Here is a 19432-nt window from a genome sequence, read left to right as displayed (position 1 = left end):
TTTTCTAGCCGCCATCAGTGTTTCCATAGCAACAGAAGACTCCTGTTTCCAGATTCTTTTGGCAGTCCCAATACCCGCCATGAGTATCTCCTTGGAAGCACCAACAGTAGGTGACTGTAGCCTCTTAATGGTGGCACACTGGCTGTGTCATGCCCCCAGAGGTTTGGGCCCCAAGCATTTAGTGGGTGTCTCTTTCCCCATCAGAGGTCCAAGCGCTGTTGTGTGGCATCTCCTCTGAGGTCTGCCAACGTCATGGGGATCTCTCCTCTAAGCTCCTAGGTTACAGTATCCCTACTTTATTCTAGGAGTTGTAGCTGCTTCCTGAATCCATTGATATATGTTAACTTGGCTGAGCCCAGTGACTCAGCCTATAATCCCAGCAATTTGGGAGGCCGAGGCAAGAGGATTGCCTGAGCCTGGGGGTTCGAGATCAGCCTGGGCAACTTGGTGAAGCCTCTTCTCTACAATAAATCACAAAAAGTATCTGGACTTGGTGGCATGCTTCTATAGTTCCAGGTACTTGGAAGGCTGAGGTAGAAGGGTTGCCGGATCCCAGCAGGTAGATGCTGGGGTAGCTGTGAGTGTGCCACTGCACTCCAGCCTGGGCAACAGAGTGAGACTCCAACTATAAAATAAAATAAAATAAAATATTAACTCAGTGTGCCTTCTTAGCTACTTCAGCCTCCCAACATCTGAATGATCCATATCTTGTTTTAGCTAACCTGTGTTGTAATAACTGTATCCTAGTTTTCTTACTGGACCCTGACTGATATGGTCCTTGGTATCAAGAGTGCATTTATCTGTCCCCTTTGGCATACATATGTCTTACTAATACATCTACAGTACTTACTACTTCCTGCTCAGGTCCAATATCACAGATGATGTGGGGTTCTGAGGCGTATCAAGACAATCAAGATCTCTGCAGATGAGATTATGGCAAGAACAGAAAAGTTTACATGGCCAGGACTATGCTGATTTCTGAATTTAGATTTTGATATGTAAAAATTAGTATGAATTCACTTTATCAACAAGAATAGGTTCCAAAAATGTCTTTTTAAAGTCAATTCTACTCTCTTGCAGCATCTGCTTAATTGAAGACAAATAATTGTTCATCTCTGCTAGATGGCAATCATAACACAAATTTGTGTTAGACTCCCATTACATTAGTTGCAAACAAATAGATTCAGAGTCACTTTTGACTGAGTGAACAATATTTCAACTTTGTCCATCATAAGCAACTGTCAACAGTTCCAAGTGTGCCAAAGGCATTTATATCACTGGTTTGGTGTGAGGCTGTTTGACTGCATTATTTTTCACTCACTGACCTATGGCAGAGACTGCTAATTGTGCCCCAACATATTAGTTAGGATAGGCTAGGTTATGTTGCAGTAACAAATTAACCTTGAATAAATCTTGACGCTTTAACACATCTCACATTGCATGTAGCTTGGCAGAGGCTCTATTCCACACAGTCTCTCAGGGATCCAAGCCAATGGAAGCTCCAGTGCCTTGCTGCGACATTATCTAAAACCGGTGGCTTTCTTGATTGCTGTGACAGGGAAGAGATCCTGGAGACTGTAGTCATTTTGCCACATGTCATTTTCTCTAATAGTCAACTGGCTGGAACTAGTTACATGGTCTCACTAAGAGGTTCAGTCCTTTGGTGCCAGAGGCAGAGGAGAATCTCTTGGAAGCACTAGGATATCGACCATATCCTATACCTATTCTTCTCTTCTTTAACTGCAATAGTTGTTTACTGGGCATATGGCTGTCCAACCATCCCTCCAAAAAAAATTACATTTCCAAGAGGCTAAGCTGTGAACAATAGATATCAGTTATTGTGAGGTCATAACTTGCTGAAGTGTCCTTAAGAAGAAGTATATCCTTCTCTTTCTTCATGCCTTTTGCTGGCTAGTATGTAGACACAATGCATACTACTAAGGGCTGGAGACTCTAACAACTTCCTTGGATTTTGAAGTGGCCTTATTCTTCAAACCAAGCGTGAAGAACAACCACCTGGAAGAAACCCTGGTTTCCGCCCTCTTGGAGAGTAACCCCAACTCTGGACTGTCTCTGTACTTCCTAAATGTAAGAGAGAAATAAACTTCTATCTTGTTTAAGCCATAGTCACATGGGTTTTCCCTGTTACTTGCAGATGAATATAATCCCTACAAATATGGGGCCCCAATGCAAAGTCTGTTATGACTTCTCTTCCCAATAAGTAATATCCCTTCCCCTTCCGTGTTCAGAATCAACTGATAGACATAGAAGTCTGAACAAGAGAGGCCAAAATGTCCCTACTGTTGCTAATAAAGCTGACTGGAGATGTGACTTTAGATTGGTGGACAAAAGGATTTGTTGACATTTCTCTCCTGAATTGCACAGTTTACCTGTCTCTGTTACTGACATAGCTTGGGTTTCTCAATCTCAACACTGCTGACACCTTGGACTGGATAAGTGTTGTGAGTTTATCTTGTGTATTGTTTAGCACGATCCCTGTCCTCGACTCTTAGATGCCAGTGGCACTCCAGTCACGACAACCAAAATGTCTCCAGACATTATCATATATTCCCTGTGGAGTGAAATTTTTCCTAGTTGAGAACAACCAGCATAACTTAACAACCTTGAGCAAATCAAAATGTGTATTTCCACTGACAGGAAATTCCCAGAGAGGAAGCCAGGAAGAGATGGAGCCTTTAACATCCAGCTCCTTTTTCCAGATTCAGAGAAGCTACTCCTTTTCTTCGAAGAGGTGATTGAGTGAGGGGTAGAGGCCAAAAGTGTTATTCTCCTCAGTGTTCTACCTGGAAGCTAATGCTAACATAGCTCTGATAAAGCACTCTTCTTTTATCATACATCCTTTGTACAGGGTCATTTTTCCTACAGCCTAAATTTTCATGAACATTAGCTCCAAATCGTGTGAATGATTGGCTGGGCACAATTCCTTTTGTGGAAAATAAAGGAAGGGAACTAGAAAGCCTCAGTGAGCAAGGGTAAAGCCAGTGGGGTCAGGGCTTTTGTTGAGAGTAGTTGGCCACTGTATAAGTCCATTTGTTTATCCTTAGAGCCATGGTGGTGTTTGGAGAAAGGAAGGAGCATATTGTGTGTGTGTTTGTGTGTGTGTGTATGGGTTGTTGTGACTGGAGTGCCACTGGCATCTAAGGGTCGAGGACAGGGATACCACTAAACAATGCACAAGATAAACTCAGACACTTATCCAGTCCAAAGTGTCAGCAGTTTTGAGGTTGAGAACCCCAAATTATGTCAGTTACAGAGACAGGTAAACCGTGCAATTCAGGACACACACACACACAACTCCTGAGGCCAAGACTTATGAGCACTTCAGCTCTCTCAAGGAGAGGAGGAGGTTGCCCTGTAGTGACCAGCCCCCGGGCAGAAAAAGTTAGGGTAGCGGTTCTGTTTTTGGTCTCAGATCTCCTTAAACTCCCAAAATACTAAAGACTCCTCAAAGCTTTTGCTTACATGTATTATTTCAATGGATATTTAAAGTACAGCAAATTAAAACTAAGACATTTTACATTTATTACTTCCTCTAAAAATAATAAACACAATACATGTTACATATTTTTAGGAAACATAACTTACATTTTCCAAGACAAACACAATTCAGTGAGAATACCATGATTTTACATTTCCACAAATCTCTAACATCTGGCTTAATAGAAGACAGATGGAATTTCATATCTGCTTCTGGATTTATTCTGTTGTGGTATGTTGTTTGGCTTAAGTATGTGAAGAATCCGGCCTCACTCAAATATCTAATTGGAAAATGAAGTTGTTTTTTGTTTTTTTTTTTTGAGTTGGAGTCTCACTCTGTTGCCCAGGCTGGAGTGCAGTGGCACACTCATGGCTACCTTGACCTGCTGGGCTCTGGCAATCCTTCTGCTTCAGTTTTCCAAGTAGCTGGAACCACAGGCGTGCACCACCACACCTGGCTAATTTTTTGATTTGTTGTAGCGACGATGTCTCACCAAGTTGTCCAGGTGTGTCTCAAACCCCCGAGCTCAGGCAACCCTCTTGCCTCCACCTCCCAAAGTGCTGGAATTACAGGTGTGAGCCACCATGCCTGGTGGAATGTTGTTTTAATAGTCTTTTCAGACGATGGAGGATAGCCTTCCTTAAGACTACAGCAGAACTTGACAAATGGTATCTTCAAGGTCATTTGCACCCCTCTGCCCCAGCATCTTGCCTTGGAGGCCTCCAGTCTGGCCTCTCCTCTAGCCACAGGGATGGCCACCCTGCTTGGCCCCCACCTTGGGCCTGGAGACTCCCACCTCCCAGGTCACACTCTCTCTTCCTCACTTCTTCCATCGCCCCTCCTTCACATCCTGTGCCCCTTTCTTCTTTCCCTCCCTGGCTCTTCCCTTGTTTCTCACTCCCTTCTCTACCTTCTCCTGGCAGATGTGCCCTTGCTCCTCTGAGCCCTACTCCCGTCCTCTGAAGGCCCCAAGCATCTCCCCTTTCTTGACTGCAGTGACAATGGGGCCCAAGGCCAATCACGTGCCAGGCCTATCTTTGGTTGTCACGAAAGATTTAAGCCAGGAGAAGGCGCTGCCTTAATCCTCAGCTAACACCTGGCATGGCTGAGCTGCAATGCTGGAGGACAAGGTAAGCCAATCACTAATGGAATGAAAAAGGCAACTCTAAAACATGGTGTGATGACCTAGGTGGTTTTATTGATTTACATTTTTAACTATGTTAACAAAGTGGCAGATTTCTGAGATTGAGACACAACTTATCACTCATGTGCAAACACACATCCATTCCCCTAAGCCCCTCAGTCTTCAATGGCGCCATCACTCTACAATCCGGGGCATCCAACTTGACCCCCGCCGATACACAAAGCCCTGTTGCCAAAAATAGGTCAAAATGGAGGGACAAAAGGGGTCATAACTGTCTGGAGCTTAAAGTCTCTCCCTGGACAACAGCACAAAGGTGTTCATCTTATTCTGAGGTGAAGAACAATTAGTTAGGTATGCTGTAACTTTTAACAAAATGCAAAATTGGTAGTCATTTTTTTCTTCCATTGCAAATTCAGTTTGTTAGTTTGGTTTTGAAGTTAGGGGGTTGTTTTTTAAGTTCTTAGGAGTTGGGTTGAATGTAGTCAGGTCATCTATTAACCAGCAAAAACTTACTGAACACTACATAACTACGGGAAATGCATGTGCATGTTAGACACGGTCCCTACGTTTTGACAGCATGCCATGCCAGCGGGGAAAACTCAGTAGCAACTTCCGAGGATAAACGATGGCCCCCAAGCACTGTACACACTTCACGCAGGACAGGAGTACAGCAAAGGGAGGGGTGTGAGCCAGGTCCAGTATGAGGATGTGATTTTAAAACACAGGAGATCATTCCAGGAAGGAGAGTAAGAGCAAGGACAGAGATGGGAAAGCGCAATGTGTGTTTCAGACAGTGGCAAGACCCGTCTGGTTTGGGTAGGCGGCCTGCAAGGCAAATACCAAGACGAGACTGGAGGGCCAGGCTGGGGCTCACCTGCAGGCCTTCCACATCCAGTCTGGACTTGAGCCTGAAGAAAACATGGGACACCTGAGGTTTCTGAGGGCCAGTAACAGACATGCAAGTTGGCAACAGAGTGCACATGGAGAGAGGGGATGGTGAGCCCAGAGAGATGGAGGAAGAAGAGGCCGCGAATGAGTATATGGGACACTTATTGGAACACTTCTGATAAGAAGAGACCAAACGCCAGAAGATGGAGAGACTTCTTTTATATAACAACACATCTGCAGTTTACAAAGGATTTTTGCTTACATGATCTCATTTTACCATCAGAGCAACTTGCAATGTAGAACATTTAAAGTCACATTTCACAAGTGAGGAACTGCTGCTCAGAAAAGACATCATCACCTTTGGCAAAGCCTTTGTTGGTTTTGTGGACACTACGTTCTTTTTTTTCATTCTCAGGAAAGGCTCTTCTTCTGTATTTCCCCTTAAATACAAATGTTCTTGGGCCTCTCTTCTCCTGCTTTACTCTCATTAGATAACCTTGCCTACACTCATGGTTTAAACCATCATATATCTGCTGACATCGAAAAACCTACTATTCAGAGCTCAGACCATGAGCACCTGACCTCCAGCTTCGCCACTCCCACGTTCACCAAGCATGTCCAAAGCTTAATTTTCCTCCACGCTTGCTGCTCCTCCTCTCTCCCTATCTTGTCTAACTGGACCACCATGGTCCAATGATGATCAACAGTGCCCCCTGCAGCTTTTCTTTGGCTAATTTCAAATAACAATTTCTTGTATAAAATGGAGTGAAGACAAGCCTTGGGACTAATTGGTTGGAGAGAGGTGCGGTTCGCAGTCCCCACGCCTCCAGAATTCAACTGGCAGGGACCGCTGTGGGGAGGCTAGAGCAAGGGGACAGGAGCCGGAGGACAGACTGGCAAGCCACTGGAGCTTGAAGGTGTGTGGGTCCTCAACATTCAGTATTACTTTTGAATACTTTGAGTTTGGACTTCTATTTTAAAACTTTGTATACATGGTCTGAATTTCAAGTTGCTCCAATTCTTTCATCTAAGGCAGGGCTTAAAGTATGAATTAAAATGATATACAAATCTTGAATAACAGACAAGTCAGGGATTATTAGTTTTGACATTACAATTCCCTCTCTCACTCACTGATTTGTTCAACCATTTACTGAGCACTCTTTACGGGCGGGATGTGGTGCAAGGCGCTGGGATAGAACAATGAGCATAACAAAGTCCCCCAAGGAGCTCACAGTCTAATGGTAAACTACAGTTAACTGAGGCACAGAGTGGTAAAGGACTTACCAATGAGGTAGAAATAGCTAGGAACATGGAGTTGTGGAACGACAGCTGGAGAGAGAGGGCAGGGTACAACTTGTAAGTAAAACCCCTTTCATTAAAGAGCAAGGCTGCCTATGGAAACATATTACACAACCTGCTGAAACCCTAAAATCGTTTCTAATTTTAACCATGATTGAATGTATGCCTCACAATGAATTAAGCTAATACGTGACAGCATTTCTATACCTGCCCCTAAAGAGTTGGGGCATGTCACCAATCTGCCAGGACACAGTGACTCTATAGACAGCTTGAAATGAAGAAGTATCTGACTCTAACTTCAGCACTGGCAGCCATATTAAAATAACTAAATGTATAAACATATAGCACATTTATGATACTTCTACATGTAGAAGTCTGGAAAAACCCTCTTCTAACCCTCATCCAGAGGATTCTAATAAGTTATAGATACCAAGGAAATTAGAGAATTTGTCTGTCATTTTCCATATATACACTATTTTGGCTGTACAAGGGTGAAAAGTGTCACTTAGACATATTTCATAAGTAATCTAAACATTATACAGATATATACAAAGACATCACAATGAAGACTCATGTGTACACCTATCCAATGTACAACAGGAACTGCAAACATGAACCAGTGTAAGGCAATTTCTTGTGATATGACATAATCTTTGAAGGAAAGGGCAGAGTCCATGAAGAACTGTCCACTTCAGGTCTGACCATCTGTTTTCATGGTACTCCTTCTGATGAAGTTATTTCAGGAGGCAAGAAGTCTATTTCACTGACAAAAAGCAGTGAATAATTATAAAAAGAGTTGTTTTCAGTGTGGAAACCATAATTATTCAGAAATCTAAGTAGTGAAATACTCAAAGATACTACTGGCCTTAATGCTGCTACTGAGAATGAGAGCACTTCATGGATGATTTATTGCTCTGAGAATTGAATCTGATGAATAATTCATCCACATAGGATGAACTATGCCAAAAAAAAAAATAACAAAAACTCAATAATACACGAATCCGCAAATGCTATCAGTTGCTCACTTCAAGCAATTCTTCACTTTGCTGAGGATTTTCTTCTGAAAAGGAACACACAAGAAAGAAATTATAAATAAAGATTTGAAAGACAGAACATACAATGCAACGCTTTAACAAACCCATAAAGATCCTTGGTCAAGGACTCATGTTAATGGCATAAGGCTAATTTTTTCAGTCTTACAATAATAAGACTGGAACTCAAACTTGTACCTGAAAGCACCTGTCAGAGAATGTAGAAAGCCTTCTCTTTAAAGCTTTGTTACTTTCTTTTGAAGGCGTCAAGAGTCCCCAATTCTTTGCAATTCTGTGTCCTTGTGCTGTTGTCTGCACATTTGAGGAGATAGCTCCCTCTTCTGGTCTCTATATGGTGTCCTCTGGCAGGTGTTCTCAATTCAGTCCAGCCTGATTGTGGAAAGGCCAGCAGGTGATGACCCTGGGCAGGTAGCACCTGTTGAGTTCTCTAATTGGCTGGACTTCTGCCTCTGCTGTCAGAGGAGCTGCTGGCTGGGAATTTTGACGACTTCTACCCAGGCCGGTCACAGGATGTACTCCCTGGCTAGACAATTCCCCTTTCTGGGATCTGCAGTTGGGTTCTAAGGTTAGACAAAGTTGCTGCTCTGGCCAGGCGGGACCAGATGTGCGAATGAGGATAGCCTTCCTGTGGGGTGGGCTTTTGGTTGAGTTCAGTGGCTATTTGACTGCCAAGGTCAAGCAGGTCTAGCTCTTTCCTTTCTCCAAGGTGTGCAGCAGTGGATGTTTCCTGGCGAGGGTGGGCTATTTGGCTGGGTGAAACTGCTGCTTGACTGAAAGCCTTCCCTATCAGCAACTACCACCAGGGGACCAAATACAATACTAAGTTTTCACTGCTATCCAAACTATACACAATTTAACTACAAACTTTGTAAAAATATTCTAAACCACAGTAAAAATTACTTTGTAATTTTTTTAAACTCATGTTTTTGTGGATAGGAAGAATAAAAATCTTAAGGCCATATACACATTCATAAAATTATATATACTTGAAATATTGTTAGAATCTTAAATTTTCCTAATCACAAAACTGTTATGTGTACCTTCCTCAGGGTATTCTGGATGTCTGCTCTCAGATGAAGAGGTCCCGACACCTTCAGACCTTCTGTTGCCTGCATGGCCCTGCTCCACTTCACAAAGATAGACATCGATGGGTCCTTTGGTGCTCCTTATATGTACTGTGATGGAGTCCTAGCAAAGGACACATGAACCAACAAGATGAACGAAAGGATTAATCATTTTTTTAACTTACAAGAACTCAAAAAAAAAAATTTTTTTTTTAGCTGGAGTCTCACTCTGTTGTCCAGACTGGGGTGCAGTGGTATGCTCACAGCCACCCAAGTGTCATGGCCACCCCTGCTTGGGTGATCCTTCCACCTCAGCCTTCCAAGTAGCCGGAACTATAGGCAAGCGCTACCACGCCCAGCCAATTTTTTGATTTACTGTAGAGATGAGATTTTGTCATGCTGCCCAGGTTGGTCTCAAACCTGTAGGTTCAGGCAATCCTCTGGCCTCGGCCTCCCAAAGTGTTGGGATTATAGGCTTGAGCCACCATGCCTGGCCAAACTCCAAAAATTTTAAGAGACTTTTCTGAAATTTAAATTCTGATAGTTTCCTTTCTATCATACATTTGAGAAAATCATCCTCTTAACTGTAGTCACATTAAACCACTGACCAATTGACACAATAAAGACAGCTACTTGATCCTGTACAATGGTTTCAGAGTCATCATGTGAATACCACAGTACTTAAGAGCCTGTCTTTCTCTGCTCAAGGAGCTGACTCCTTCAAGAAGGCCATACTTGAGAGTCAAAAGTCAGTGTTTTGATGACAAAGAATTCTAGAATATAATATAGTCTCATAGGATAAGGGTATGTTTGGATTTAGAGACCAATGAACAGATACTAAGATAATGAGGAGGGCCATGCTTTTGTCTGGTTGAAAGAACTAAGAGGAAAGATTAAGTCAAAAGATACCTCATGTAATTTAAGACATTAAAAAAAGAATGATATATAAAAGAACTATTATTAACTATGATTTTCCCACCCTTTGGCTTCAGATTTATTTACTCAGGATTAATTAAAATACTTTTTTCCATAAGATATTAGGAAACTGAATGCTTCTACTAGGAATTATGCTGAATTCTTAAGGAATAGTTCCAGTTATAAATGATTCATTTTTAAATTGGGAGTTTGTTCAACTGTCATATAAAGTCTGTTTTCTCCCCTTTCATGTGGTTAGGCCTGGGTTGGACACAACAAACACCACTGCTCCCTCCTTCTCCACACCTCAGTGATCTCATACCAGAGTGAATTCAGGGAGATGCAGGATCTCAGAGGGCCTCAAAACCTCACTTGTCATCCTAGCTATGGCTTCCTGGAAGTGGAGAACACCTGTGCTCAGTTTGTAGCATGCAAGATCAGGTCTGGTCTGGTCTAATGGTAAACCTTGCACAATAGATATTTCTAAATGAAAGAAACCCATATGTTGCTCCAAACTGGCAGCCAGCTGAGGACTTCAAATTCTACTAAATCAGGGCTTGGCCAACTTCTGTAAGTGTGAGATGGTACAGAGTTTTGGTTTTTCGAGCCGTACTGTCTCTGTCACAACCTCTTAATTCTGCTATTGTAGCGTGAAAGCAGCCAGAGATGATATCTAAATAAATGTTCATGTGGCTATGTCACAATAAAATTATTTATAAAAACAAGAGCAGGCTGGATTTGACCCTAAGGCCAGTTTACCAGCCACTGCATAGGTCTACAGGTTTTTCCCCAAATCTTCGTGAAGTCAGACTCTACTGAACCCAGCACACTCTTATCTACACCTGAGAATGGCTAGCACAAGAAGGTTGAGCAAGATTTTAAATGGCACTCTAAGAGAAGCCTCAGACATAATGAGAAGCTCAGCAAGATTTAGCAATTGTAGTCTGAAACAGCTCATACCATAGGGGAAAAAACCAAAAACCCATTAGTTGCAGGATTGGAATACCAAACCCCAAAGTCTGTGATGATGGAGTAGCGGTTTTCTATTAAAGAATTTAAACATTTGTGAAACAATTCATATTAAACATATGTGTTACTTGGATACTTGGAATGTTAACTAAATCCAAACAGAACTAGGAAATATCATCAAGACATCACAATCTGAGTGTGTGAGACGTGAAAAGAAAGATGTCCCTTAACCCATACACTGTCAAGTAATACAGGATCTCACTTAGACAGTGGTCTGCTGGGGATAAAGGAAAGGAGGATGGTGGTAATGTTCTTCACTAGGAGGGAGGCATATCCCTAGAGCAATGAAGAAGACCCCACTAGGAGCACCAATGGGTCTATCAGGCTGTCAGACTTGATGATTTGTCCCAGGAATGGCCATATTCTTTGGTTCTGATTCCATCCTTATCAAGCAACCTTCTGATGACAATTATCTTTCAAAACAAACTTTCCTGCAAAGGAAAGAATGTGCTAAGCAGTTGGAAGCTAAGAATATTTCCATTTACACAAAAATTTTACTTTTCATTTTAAATGTATAACTTTGTGTTCTCATTTATTCATTAGTCTTTTCTGAGTTTTGTTAGTAAGCTAATTCCCTAAAGCCTTAGCTAAAACCAGATCTTACTTTTAGATAGGCCAATTCTTGGTGATCCCTCTAAGCAGCATTACAGTAAAATGGTGAAAAACAAACTTTGAAGTCAAACTAACAGCATTTGAATTCTAGTGATCTGGAGAAAGTTAATTCAGGTTTCTGTGCTCTGGGTCCCCCATCTTTAAGAAAATGATAATGACTACTTAATCTGCTGTGTTAGTCAAAACGAGTTAAAATGTGTGAAGGCCTTAAAAGTATCAGACATACAGCTAACATGTGCGCATGCCTCTTAAGTACTGTAACTGCAATATAGCACAACCTAAGCAGTGAGTCCGCCTCCCTCCTTAATCTTCCACACATGTAGGACTACTTACTTCTCTGGGGGCCGGAACATCCAGTCTGGTTTCTGCTGGAGCTTTAACTGCAATAACGATTTGTTCATGAAAAGCTTGAATGCTATGAATATCTTGATACGTCACATATGCTAGTGTAAAAACCAGTCAAGGATCTCTATATAGAGTGCTATTTATTGGAAGATGATTTATCTCTTGTAATTCATGAATGCAAGGGTAGTGTTAGAATACCTTTAGCTTTTATGGAATATAAATTATTAAGAAAAGTAGCAAAAAGATCTCATTGATCAGATTTTATGAAGTATTCACAATATTTATAACTAAACTAAACTAAATGAATAAGAATTCTTTTAAGCTGTACTATTGTGACCATGATGACAATTTCTGGAGAAAAATACTAATAAAGTCTGAGTCCCAAATGCAAAAACAACTCATGAAGGAATTCTGATTCCTGTTCTATTCCCTATTTATTGTTAGATCTTATTATAACTTTGAAAAATAATATTCAGGATCTTGGTAAGAACCTCCTAAAATGAAAAAAAATCTATAAATAGTAGAAACATCTTAAGAGAATACATTTCTCAGGACTATAATGTATGATGAATTTCTGGTATCCAAAATTATTTTCCATCTCACTACCTCAATGTTTTTGTCTTTATTGTGTTGCTTCAAATTTTATCAACTAAGTGACTTATTGGAGTTTCCCTAGCATTCTCTTCCTTTTTTTTAAAACTACACAGACTTTTTTCACTGGCTGTAAGAATTAGTGTTTATTTTTTGTTTTTCTTCCAGTAACTATATTGTGGGATAGAGTTTGCCTGCTATAGAGAGTTTAAGTAAATTTGAAGAAAGGAATAGCTCAGAATTAGTGACACCCTCACAAAGGGTGCTGCAAAGAACAGCGCAGCATCAAGACCAAGAAAACTCAGGAGAAGGTCAGCACCAAAGACCAGTCCCCCTTGAGATCCCTGAGACACGAGCTCCAGAGTGGTATTGACATTCAGCAACACTGGGCTTCTGTGGACCTGAATGGCAGTAAGAACCACTTTCATGGCAATGGTAATTCCCTTCGTTTCAGAAATAAACTTCAGTTTACAAATTAAAGAAAACATGAATTTCACAAAGCCCACAAATATACTGCTATCTGTATAGTACTCAGACTACAAAAATGAACATGCCACTATTTGACTTTTAAATGGTAACAACCAACCTTGGTTTGTTACATATATCTGAGGTTGTCATGCAGAATTTAACCTAAGAAATATCACACAAAGAAGCTGAAGTCAACGATGCACTATCTATGTATGTTGGAGGTTGCACTACCAACTTTTACTTACTTTAACTTCTAAAAGGTCTAATTTTATATCTTCAAAATAAAAATCAAGTCTCCAAGCGATCCTACCACTTAAAGTAATCTGCATTGGAAGCAGAAGTTTTAAAAAGGTATAGATTTAAAGGATATCTTTCATTTTCTTTGTCATCTGTTAACTCAAACAGCTGCTGAGCACAATCCTTAATTAACTCATCCAAAGCATCTTCCATTGCTGATAAGTCAGACAGTTCTTCCTGTAGCTTCTTTTGTTGGGGAACTGCTCCAAAATTGCTAAGATCAGATCCTCTTTAAAAGAAAAAAAAATCACTATCAATAAAACCCAGGAGATTACAGAGTAACTGCAAGTTAGATTACTGAAACTTCTCCAAATGTTTATCCTAAATGTTTTCCACAACAGACAGAAACTAAGAACTTCAACTTAACTTCTGCCCTCTTGTTATTCTAGATAGTCATTATTCCTCCCATACCTAAATTGGTTTTTGTCCCCATTTATAGTTCAACACCTTACACAAGGACTTTTCCAAAAAGTACATTATAAACCTTTTGGAAATTAATAATAGTAGAGGCAGCCTACAGAAGCAAAAAGAGCATTAAACTAAGAATCAGTAATACCCAGCTTAAGCCTCAGCCCTAATACTTATAACACGACTTTTGACAAATTATAACCTTTCAGTACCCCAGTTTCTACGTATTAAAAAAAAGTATTAGCTAAATGATGGGTCCTCTGCTAAAATTTTATGAGTCTGTCATTTTTCCCTAGTGTATATACTTTGTCTAAATATAATGATTATATTCAGTGCTGTTAAAAGATATATTTTCTTTAGTTATTAGCAAATACTCCAATATGACATGACCAGGCAACAATTGATATTTGTTTTTTCCCTTCTATCTTTATAGAAGATAAATACAGTAAAGGCTATTAGCTTTATCTTTTATATTTTGCTTGCCAGTTTTCAAATCTGATTCTAATTAGTGATTCAGAAGGCAATCTGACCGAACTCCTGCAGTGTTTTTTAATGTCATTTAGTAAACATGCTCAAATTCAATCTGTAGTTCTGTGCTATTGGAAAAAAAAATCTCCTTTATGAATCCTTTTCCTCTAGTAACTAAGTTATTTAGAGTCATTTTATGAACTTTGCTGGTAGCTTTTTCATTTGCCTAAAGGTCTCTATGTATTTATGCACTGGAACTGTTTCTTCCTGATCTAAAATACTTGCCTATTCTAGGTATAACAGCTTTTTTCTTATGTGCTTGAGCACACTCATATACACACCTTTGTCTATATCTTTTTTTTTTGAGTTTGGAGTCTCACTCTGTCACCCAGGCTGGAGTGCAGTGGTAGGCTCACAGTCACTGCAGCCTCGACCTGCTGGGATCAGGGATCCTTCTGCCTCAGCCTTCCAAGTAGTTGGAACCACAGGCATGTGCCACCATGTCTGGCTGATTTTTTGATTGACTGTAGAGACAAGGTCTTGCCATGTTGCTCAGGCTGGTCTTGAACCCCTGAGCTCAGGTAATCCTCTTACCTCGGCCTCCCAAAGTGCTGGGATTATAGACGTGAGCCACCGCACCTGGCTTACATCAGTATCTTAAGGTCCTCTTTCCATGGGATATTCCAAATTATGTCAAGTCTTTAGCAACTGCCTTTTAGCCATTAAGTCCGATTTAAAAAAAAATATGCAAGGCAGTATTTCAAGTATGATCCACAGTCTACCTGCATCATAATCACCTGGGGTACCTGTAAAGAATGTACACTCCTGCCTTCCCTCAGAACTACTGAGGCCTCTCTAACATTTACAACACTCCTGGGTGAAATCCACTGCTTTACAACCCTAACAGATTTTTCTAATATCAGTAATCAACTGGAACCAAGGAAATACTTATTTTTAAAAAAGTACATATTTTGTGGGACAATGCAAGAAAATGTATAGAATCCTTTTCCAACAAGAAGTCATATCTTACTTTGTTTTATATTGTCGTAACATTGATGTCATCTAGCTTGTTTTAAGTATGAAACTGTCATTTAATGAAAAGAAAAAAAGTCATGGAAAGTTTCAAACAACTCACATCCACCGAATATGGTTCTTGGATTTTTTTTCAACTAGGTCGATGCCATCCAAGACATTGGTGATGTCATAGACTCTTCGTTTTCGTACTCCCAGTTTTGTTGCAACCTTGTTTAAGTCAAGAATGCCCCCAGGAGCAGATCTGACAAGATCCATAAATTTTCGAGTTAAGTAAACCAGTGATACATCAAAACGAGGTCGCTTCACTTTTAGAGCTTCTGAGAAACAAAATAAACACATTTGTAAAATTTTAAATAACATTTCTCAAATCTTACAAAGTCACTTCTTTCCCCTTGCATCAGACAGCAGACATCTACAGAAATTCCTATACACTAACCAAATCGCAGCTAATTTCTAAGAAATAAAATTCTCAAATTGGATTAAAAATGTATCACCCTATTCCAAATCCAAAAAAAAAGAAAATTTAGATTTAAATAAAGGAGTATTTAAAATATGTAACAAGTTTCCATTGAACATGTGAATTTTTAAAAATCTACTGCATCTTATCAAAGTAGTAAGCTTACATTTGTATCCATACCACTCTTAGAAATAGAAATCAGAAGTGATTTTTAAAAATTTAAATTTCTCATTTGGTCTTCAAGTTAAGGAATTCTTTAAATGCAAGGTAGAGGCTTGGGCTTTTTTTTTTAATTTTAATATTTCTATCCACGTCATTGTGTAATCCTGTCTGATTAAGTTTTCAAGAGCTCAAACTAGTCTTTTATTAGAACAATTATGAGAAAAAGTGGCATATTTATTTTAAAATAATATTCATTACCCTATATTAACAAATAGGCAAATGAAAAAAAACCCTTAAATTCACTCACTCACCTACTAAGACGATTTTGGATTTTCACATGCACACACACATTTGTATGCCAATACACATATATAATTTTTGGAAACAAAAAAAGAAACATGTTATTTTGTAACACGTTCTTTTAACTCAATATTGTGAACATCCTGATGTGTCAGCAAATATATTTCAACATTATTCTTAATGGCTATATATTTAACTGCATGGAATATTTGCTAGCTATCTCAATATTGGAAATTCAGACCATCTCCAACTTTACTATTTTGCACAATAAAACTCCTTGTGGTTAAGTTATTGTATTCATTTTTCCTTTAGATAGCTTGCAGGATGTGGAAAAGCTGAGCATAAGAGTAGTTTAAGGAATGTTGTTATGTATTGCTAAACTGCATTCTAAGCTATGGGTTCTATCACTTTTATGCAGTGTATGAGGGTCTCATTTCTTGTGCTTGCCAAAACTAAGTATTATCATTCTTTTCACCCAGTTCAGTATTAAGAAAAAGAGCTTGGTTTGTGGAGGAAATAATTTCTAAATAACAGTTGTCATTCTGTGTGGAATATATTGTTTTCTTTTTCTCTTCCATAGTACACCAGTCAGTATGTTTCACAAGAAATGTCCATCCTATCTTCAGTAAGAAATGCCCTTACTCAGAACCACCACACTTCTTCATTCAACTTAAAGACTACTGGTGGTTACTCCAGGCACAAAAGTATATATTTCATAACATAAATGTCTTCTCTGAGGAGCCCATTCCTACAGGAGTAAATTAGGATTCTAAGATTAAGCAGGAGTAAATTAGGATTCTAAAAGTAGTTTTAACTGGAAGTAGATGAAATTCTACAACAAACTATGGAGGATTACAAATGAGAAATTCTAACTTTATTTATTTATTTATTTATTAGTTGAAGTCTCACTCTGCTGACCAGGCTGGAGTGCAGTGGGATGGCCACCACATCCTCAACCTCTGGGCTCAGACGATCCTTCCATTTCAGCCTTCCAAGTAGCTGGAACTACGCCACACACTATCATGCCTAGCTTATTTTTTGATTTATTGTAGAGACGATGTCTCACCGAGTTGCCCCAGCTGGTCTCGAACCCCTGAGCTCAGGCAATCTTCTTGCCTCAGCCTCCCAAAGTGCTGGGATTACAGGCTTGAGCCACCGTGCCTGGCCTGAGAAATTCTAACTTTAAAAAGCATACATTTAATTATTAACAAGGTCTGATCTTATAAATTCAGGATAAGTACATTCCTATGATGTTAGTCATTTTATAAAGAACAAATATAACTGAATACCTGTAACATGTCAGTTGCTGAGGGGCTATACATAGGATTAAAAAGGTCTTCCTTTCAAACTAAAAGAATTCCACAGTCTGAAAAGGAACTCTTATATCTCCTGAGATAAGGGCTAAGACAGGTATTCAAAGTTACTTGGTAACATGAAGTAAAATGTCACTGGAGCGGGAAACTGGGAAGGCTTTCTAATGGGAGTATGCTGGGCACACAACATAGAAAGGTGAACGAGGGCAGGGGGTTCACCACCGACAGTGAAGGGCTGAAGTAAGGGAGAGGAAACATGTCAAAAGTCAAAGCAGCACTTGAGAACTGTTATATCCAGGAAACCCACAGGTGGTACAGCCTGAGCAACGGAGGAGGGCAGCAGAGTGCTAGGAGATGCAGCTGTGACATTAAGCAAGACGTGCCCCGCGAGGGCCTTCTCTTCCTATCTATTCCTTCTCTACTGCCTTGCTTCTTTTAAGCATATGAGGAGTTGGGGGTTGAAGAGTCTGGAAGCTGGCTTGCCTACTTAGAAAGTGACCCCACGACTTCAGCTTGAGGAGTTAGACCCTGAGCCAGGAGATGCAATCTAATGCAGTGCTGAAGATTCTGGGCTCTTGAGAAACAGAAGCATAGGACTGAACCCTAACTCTGAGCAAGTCGACTAACTTCTCTGGACCTCAGCTTACTCCCTTTATAAAATAAGAATGACAACCCACACCTATATTTTGAAGACTTGTTGTGATAATCCATGCAAAGAGCTTAATACAGTGCAGGGTGCTGCACAACTCAACAAATGTTAGATACTGGCTGGATGTGGTGGCTCATGCTTACAATTCCAGCACTGTGGAAGGTCGAGACAAAAGGACTGCTTGAACCCAGGAGTTTAAGACCAGCCTGGGAAACATAGCGAGCCCTTATCTCTGCTAAAGGTTAAAAAAAAAAAAAACCAAACTAGCCAATATGGTGGCACATGCCTGTAGTACCAGCTACTCGGAATGCTCTGTCAGAAAGATTGCCTAAGCCCAGGAGGTTGAGGTTGTGGTGAGCCGTGATCATGCCACTGCACTCCAGTCTGAGCGACAGACTGAAACCCTGACTCAAAAAACAGAACAAAAACAAAACAACAACTACAAAAAAACAGGCAGAGTTAAGAGAGCATACAGAGCACTCACAAAAATGAAAATACATACTTATATAAACACAAAAGTAACAAAGCCAACCGCAAAAAAAAAATTAATTTTTTCCTAGCACATTCTTACCCATAGTTGGTCAGCTTTACCTTGAAATGTTTCTTTCATACCATCAATTTATAATAATATCTAACATACTTTATTCATTGAGACACGATCTTACTCTGTCGCCCAGGCTGGCCTGTAGCGCCTGGTCAAGGGTTACAATTTATAAAATTTGTTTGGGCATTTATGCACCATCTATGTACCAAGATTAGGACCAAGTTAAGAAGAAATTAGGGATGGGGCAATCTATTGTAAAGACTCCAGAAGGATAGGGAACTACAGCAACTGACATTCTATCTTCTTTAGCTGATATCCTAAACATTAACCTATGGTAGGAGTCAAGAAGGAAAGTAAATTTCTCTCAGAGGAGAAATTTTGGGAAAATATCCTTAAATGTAGACTGTTCTATGGATAATAAACTGGAATTTGTGCATGTTATTCAACCCACAACCTCAAGAGTTGTTTTTACTAAAATTCCAAATCTTACATTTCAGTGAATGAATAATATATTTTATGTCAGTTTCTCATCAATTCATGTTAATTCAAATAAATCATTTTAATCACAGGAAGTTCAAACTAGAAAACCTAAAACCTATTCAGAAATCAACTTACTTCTCATGGACACATATTGTACATTATCTTCTAAATTAATCCTTATTTTTGATGGCTGAAAAAAAAGAAAAATTTAACTTAGTAATTTATAAACAACAGTGCAAATGAATAGCATTTTTCTCTATAAAGGTTTGATTTTTTTTCCCCCTGAGGTAGTAATTTAGGTGTGAGAACGCAGTCTTTCCAAACTATATCTACTCTAATTGTAATCATATCTGCCAATGTTCATAGATTTAAATTTCTCAAACAGCAAGGCCTTCCATAATTACACAAAGAGA

At 39.7% G+C, this 19432-nt stretch overlaps 1 protein-coding gene across 2 annotated transcripts; it reads right to left on the bottom strand.

The window, feature by feature from the left end:
* Positions 1 to 5735: 5735 nt before the first annotated feature.
* On the bottom strand, positions 5736 to 19211 carry E2F6 (E2F transcription factor 6). Of its 2 annotated transcripts, none has more exons than XM_008050576.2 (6): positions 19155 to 19211; positions 15215 to 15431; positions 13277 to 13432; positions 11836 to 11950; positions 8923 to 9070; positions 5736 to 7890 (listed from the first exon to the last, which is right to left on the bottom strand). In XM_008050576.2, the coding sequence occupies exons 1-6, from the start codon at positions 19159 to 19161 to the stop codon at positions 7844 to 7846; spliced, it is 690 nt and encodes a 229-aa protein (XP_008048767.1). In that variant the 5' UTR covers positions 19162 to 19211; the 3' UTR covers positions 5736 to 7843. The 2 variants fall into 2 exon arrangements, with proteins under 2 accessions (XP_008048767.1, XP_008048768.1); XM_008050577.2 differs by having other exon boundaries at positions 15215 to 15355; positions 19155 to 19210.
* Between the last annotated feature and the right edge of the window lie 221 nt (positions 19212 to 19432).

Source organism: Carlito syrichta, unplaced genomic scaffold (genome assembly GCF_000164805.1).
Source record: "Carlito syrichta isolate Samal-C Ts95f unplaced genomic scaffold, Tarsius_syrichta-2.0.1 Scaffold152208, whole genome shotgun sequence".
NCBI classification, from domain to species: domain Eukaryota; kingdom Metazoa; phylum Chordata; class Mammalia; order Primates; family Tarsiidae; genus Carlito; species Carlito syrichta.
The sequence above is the reverse complement of the archived record's forward strand: the minus strand, read 5'-3'. Positions and strand labels throughout refer to the sequence as shown.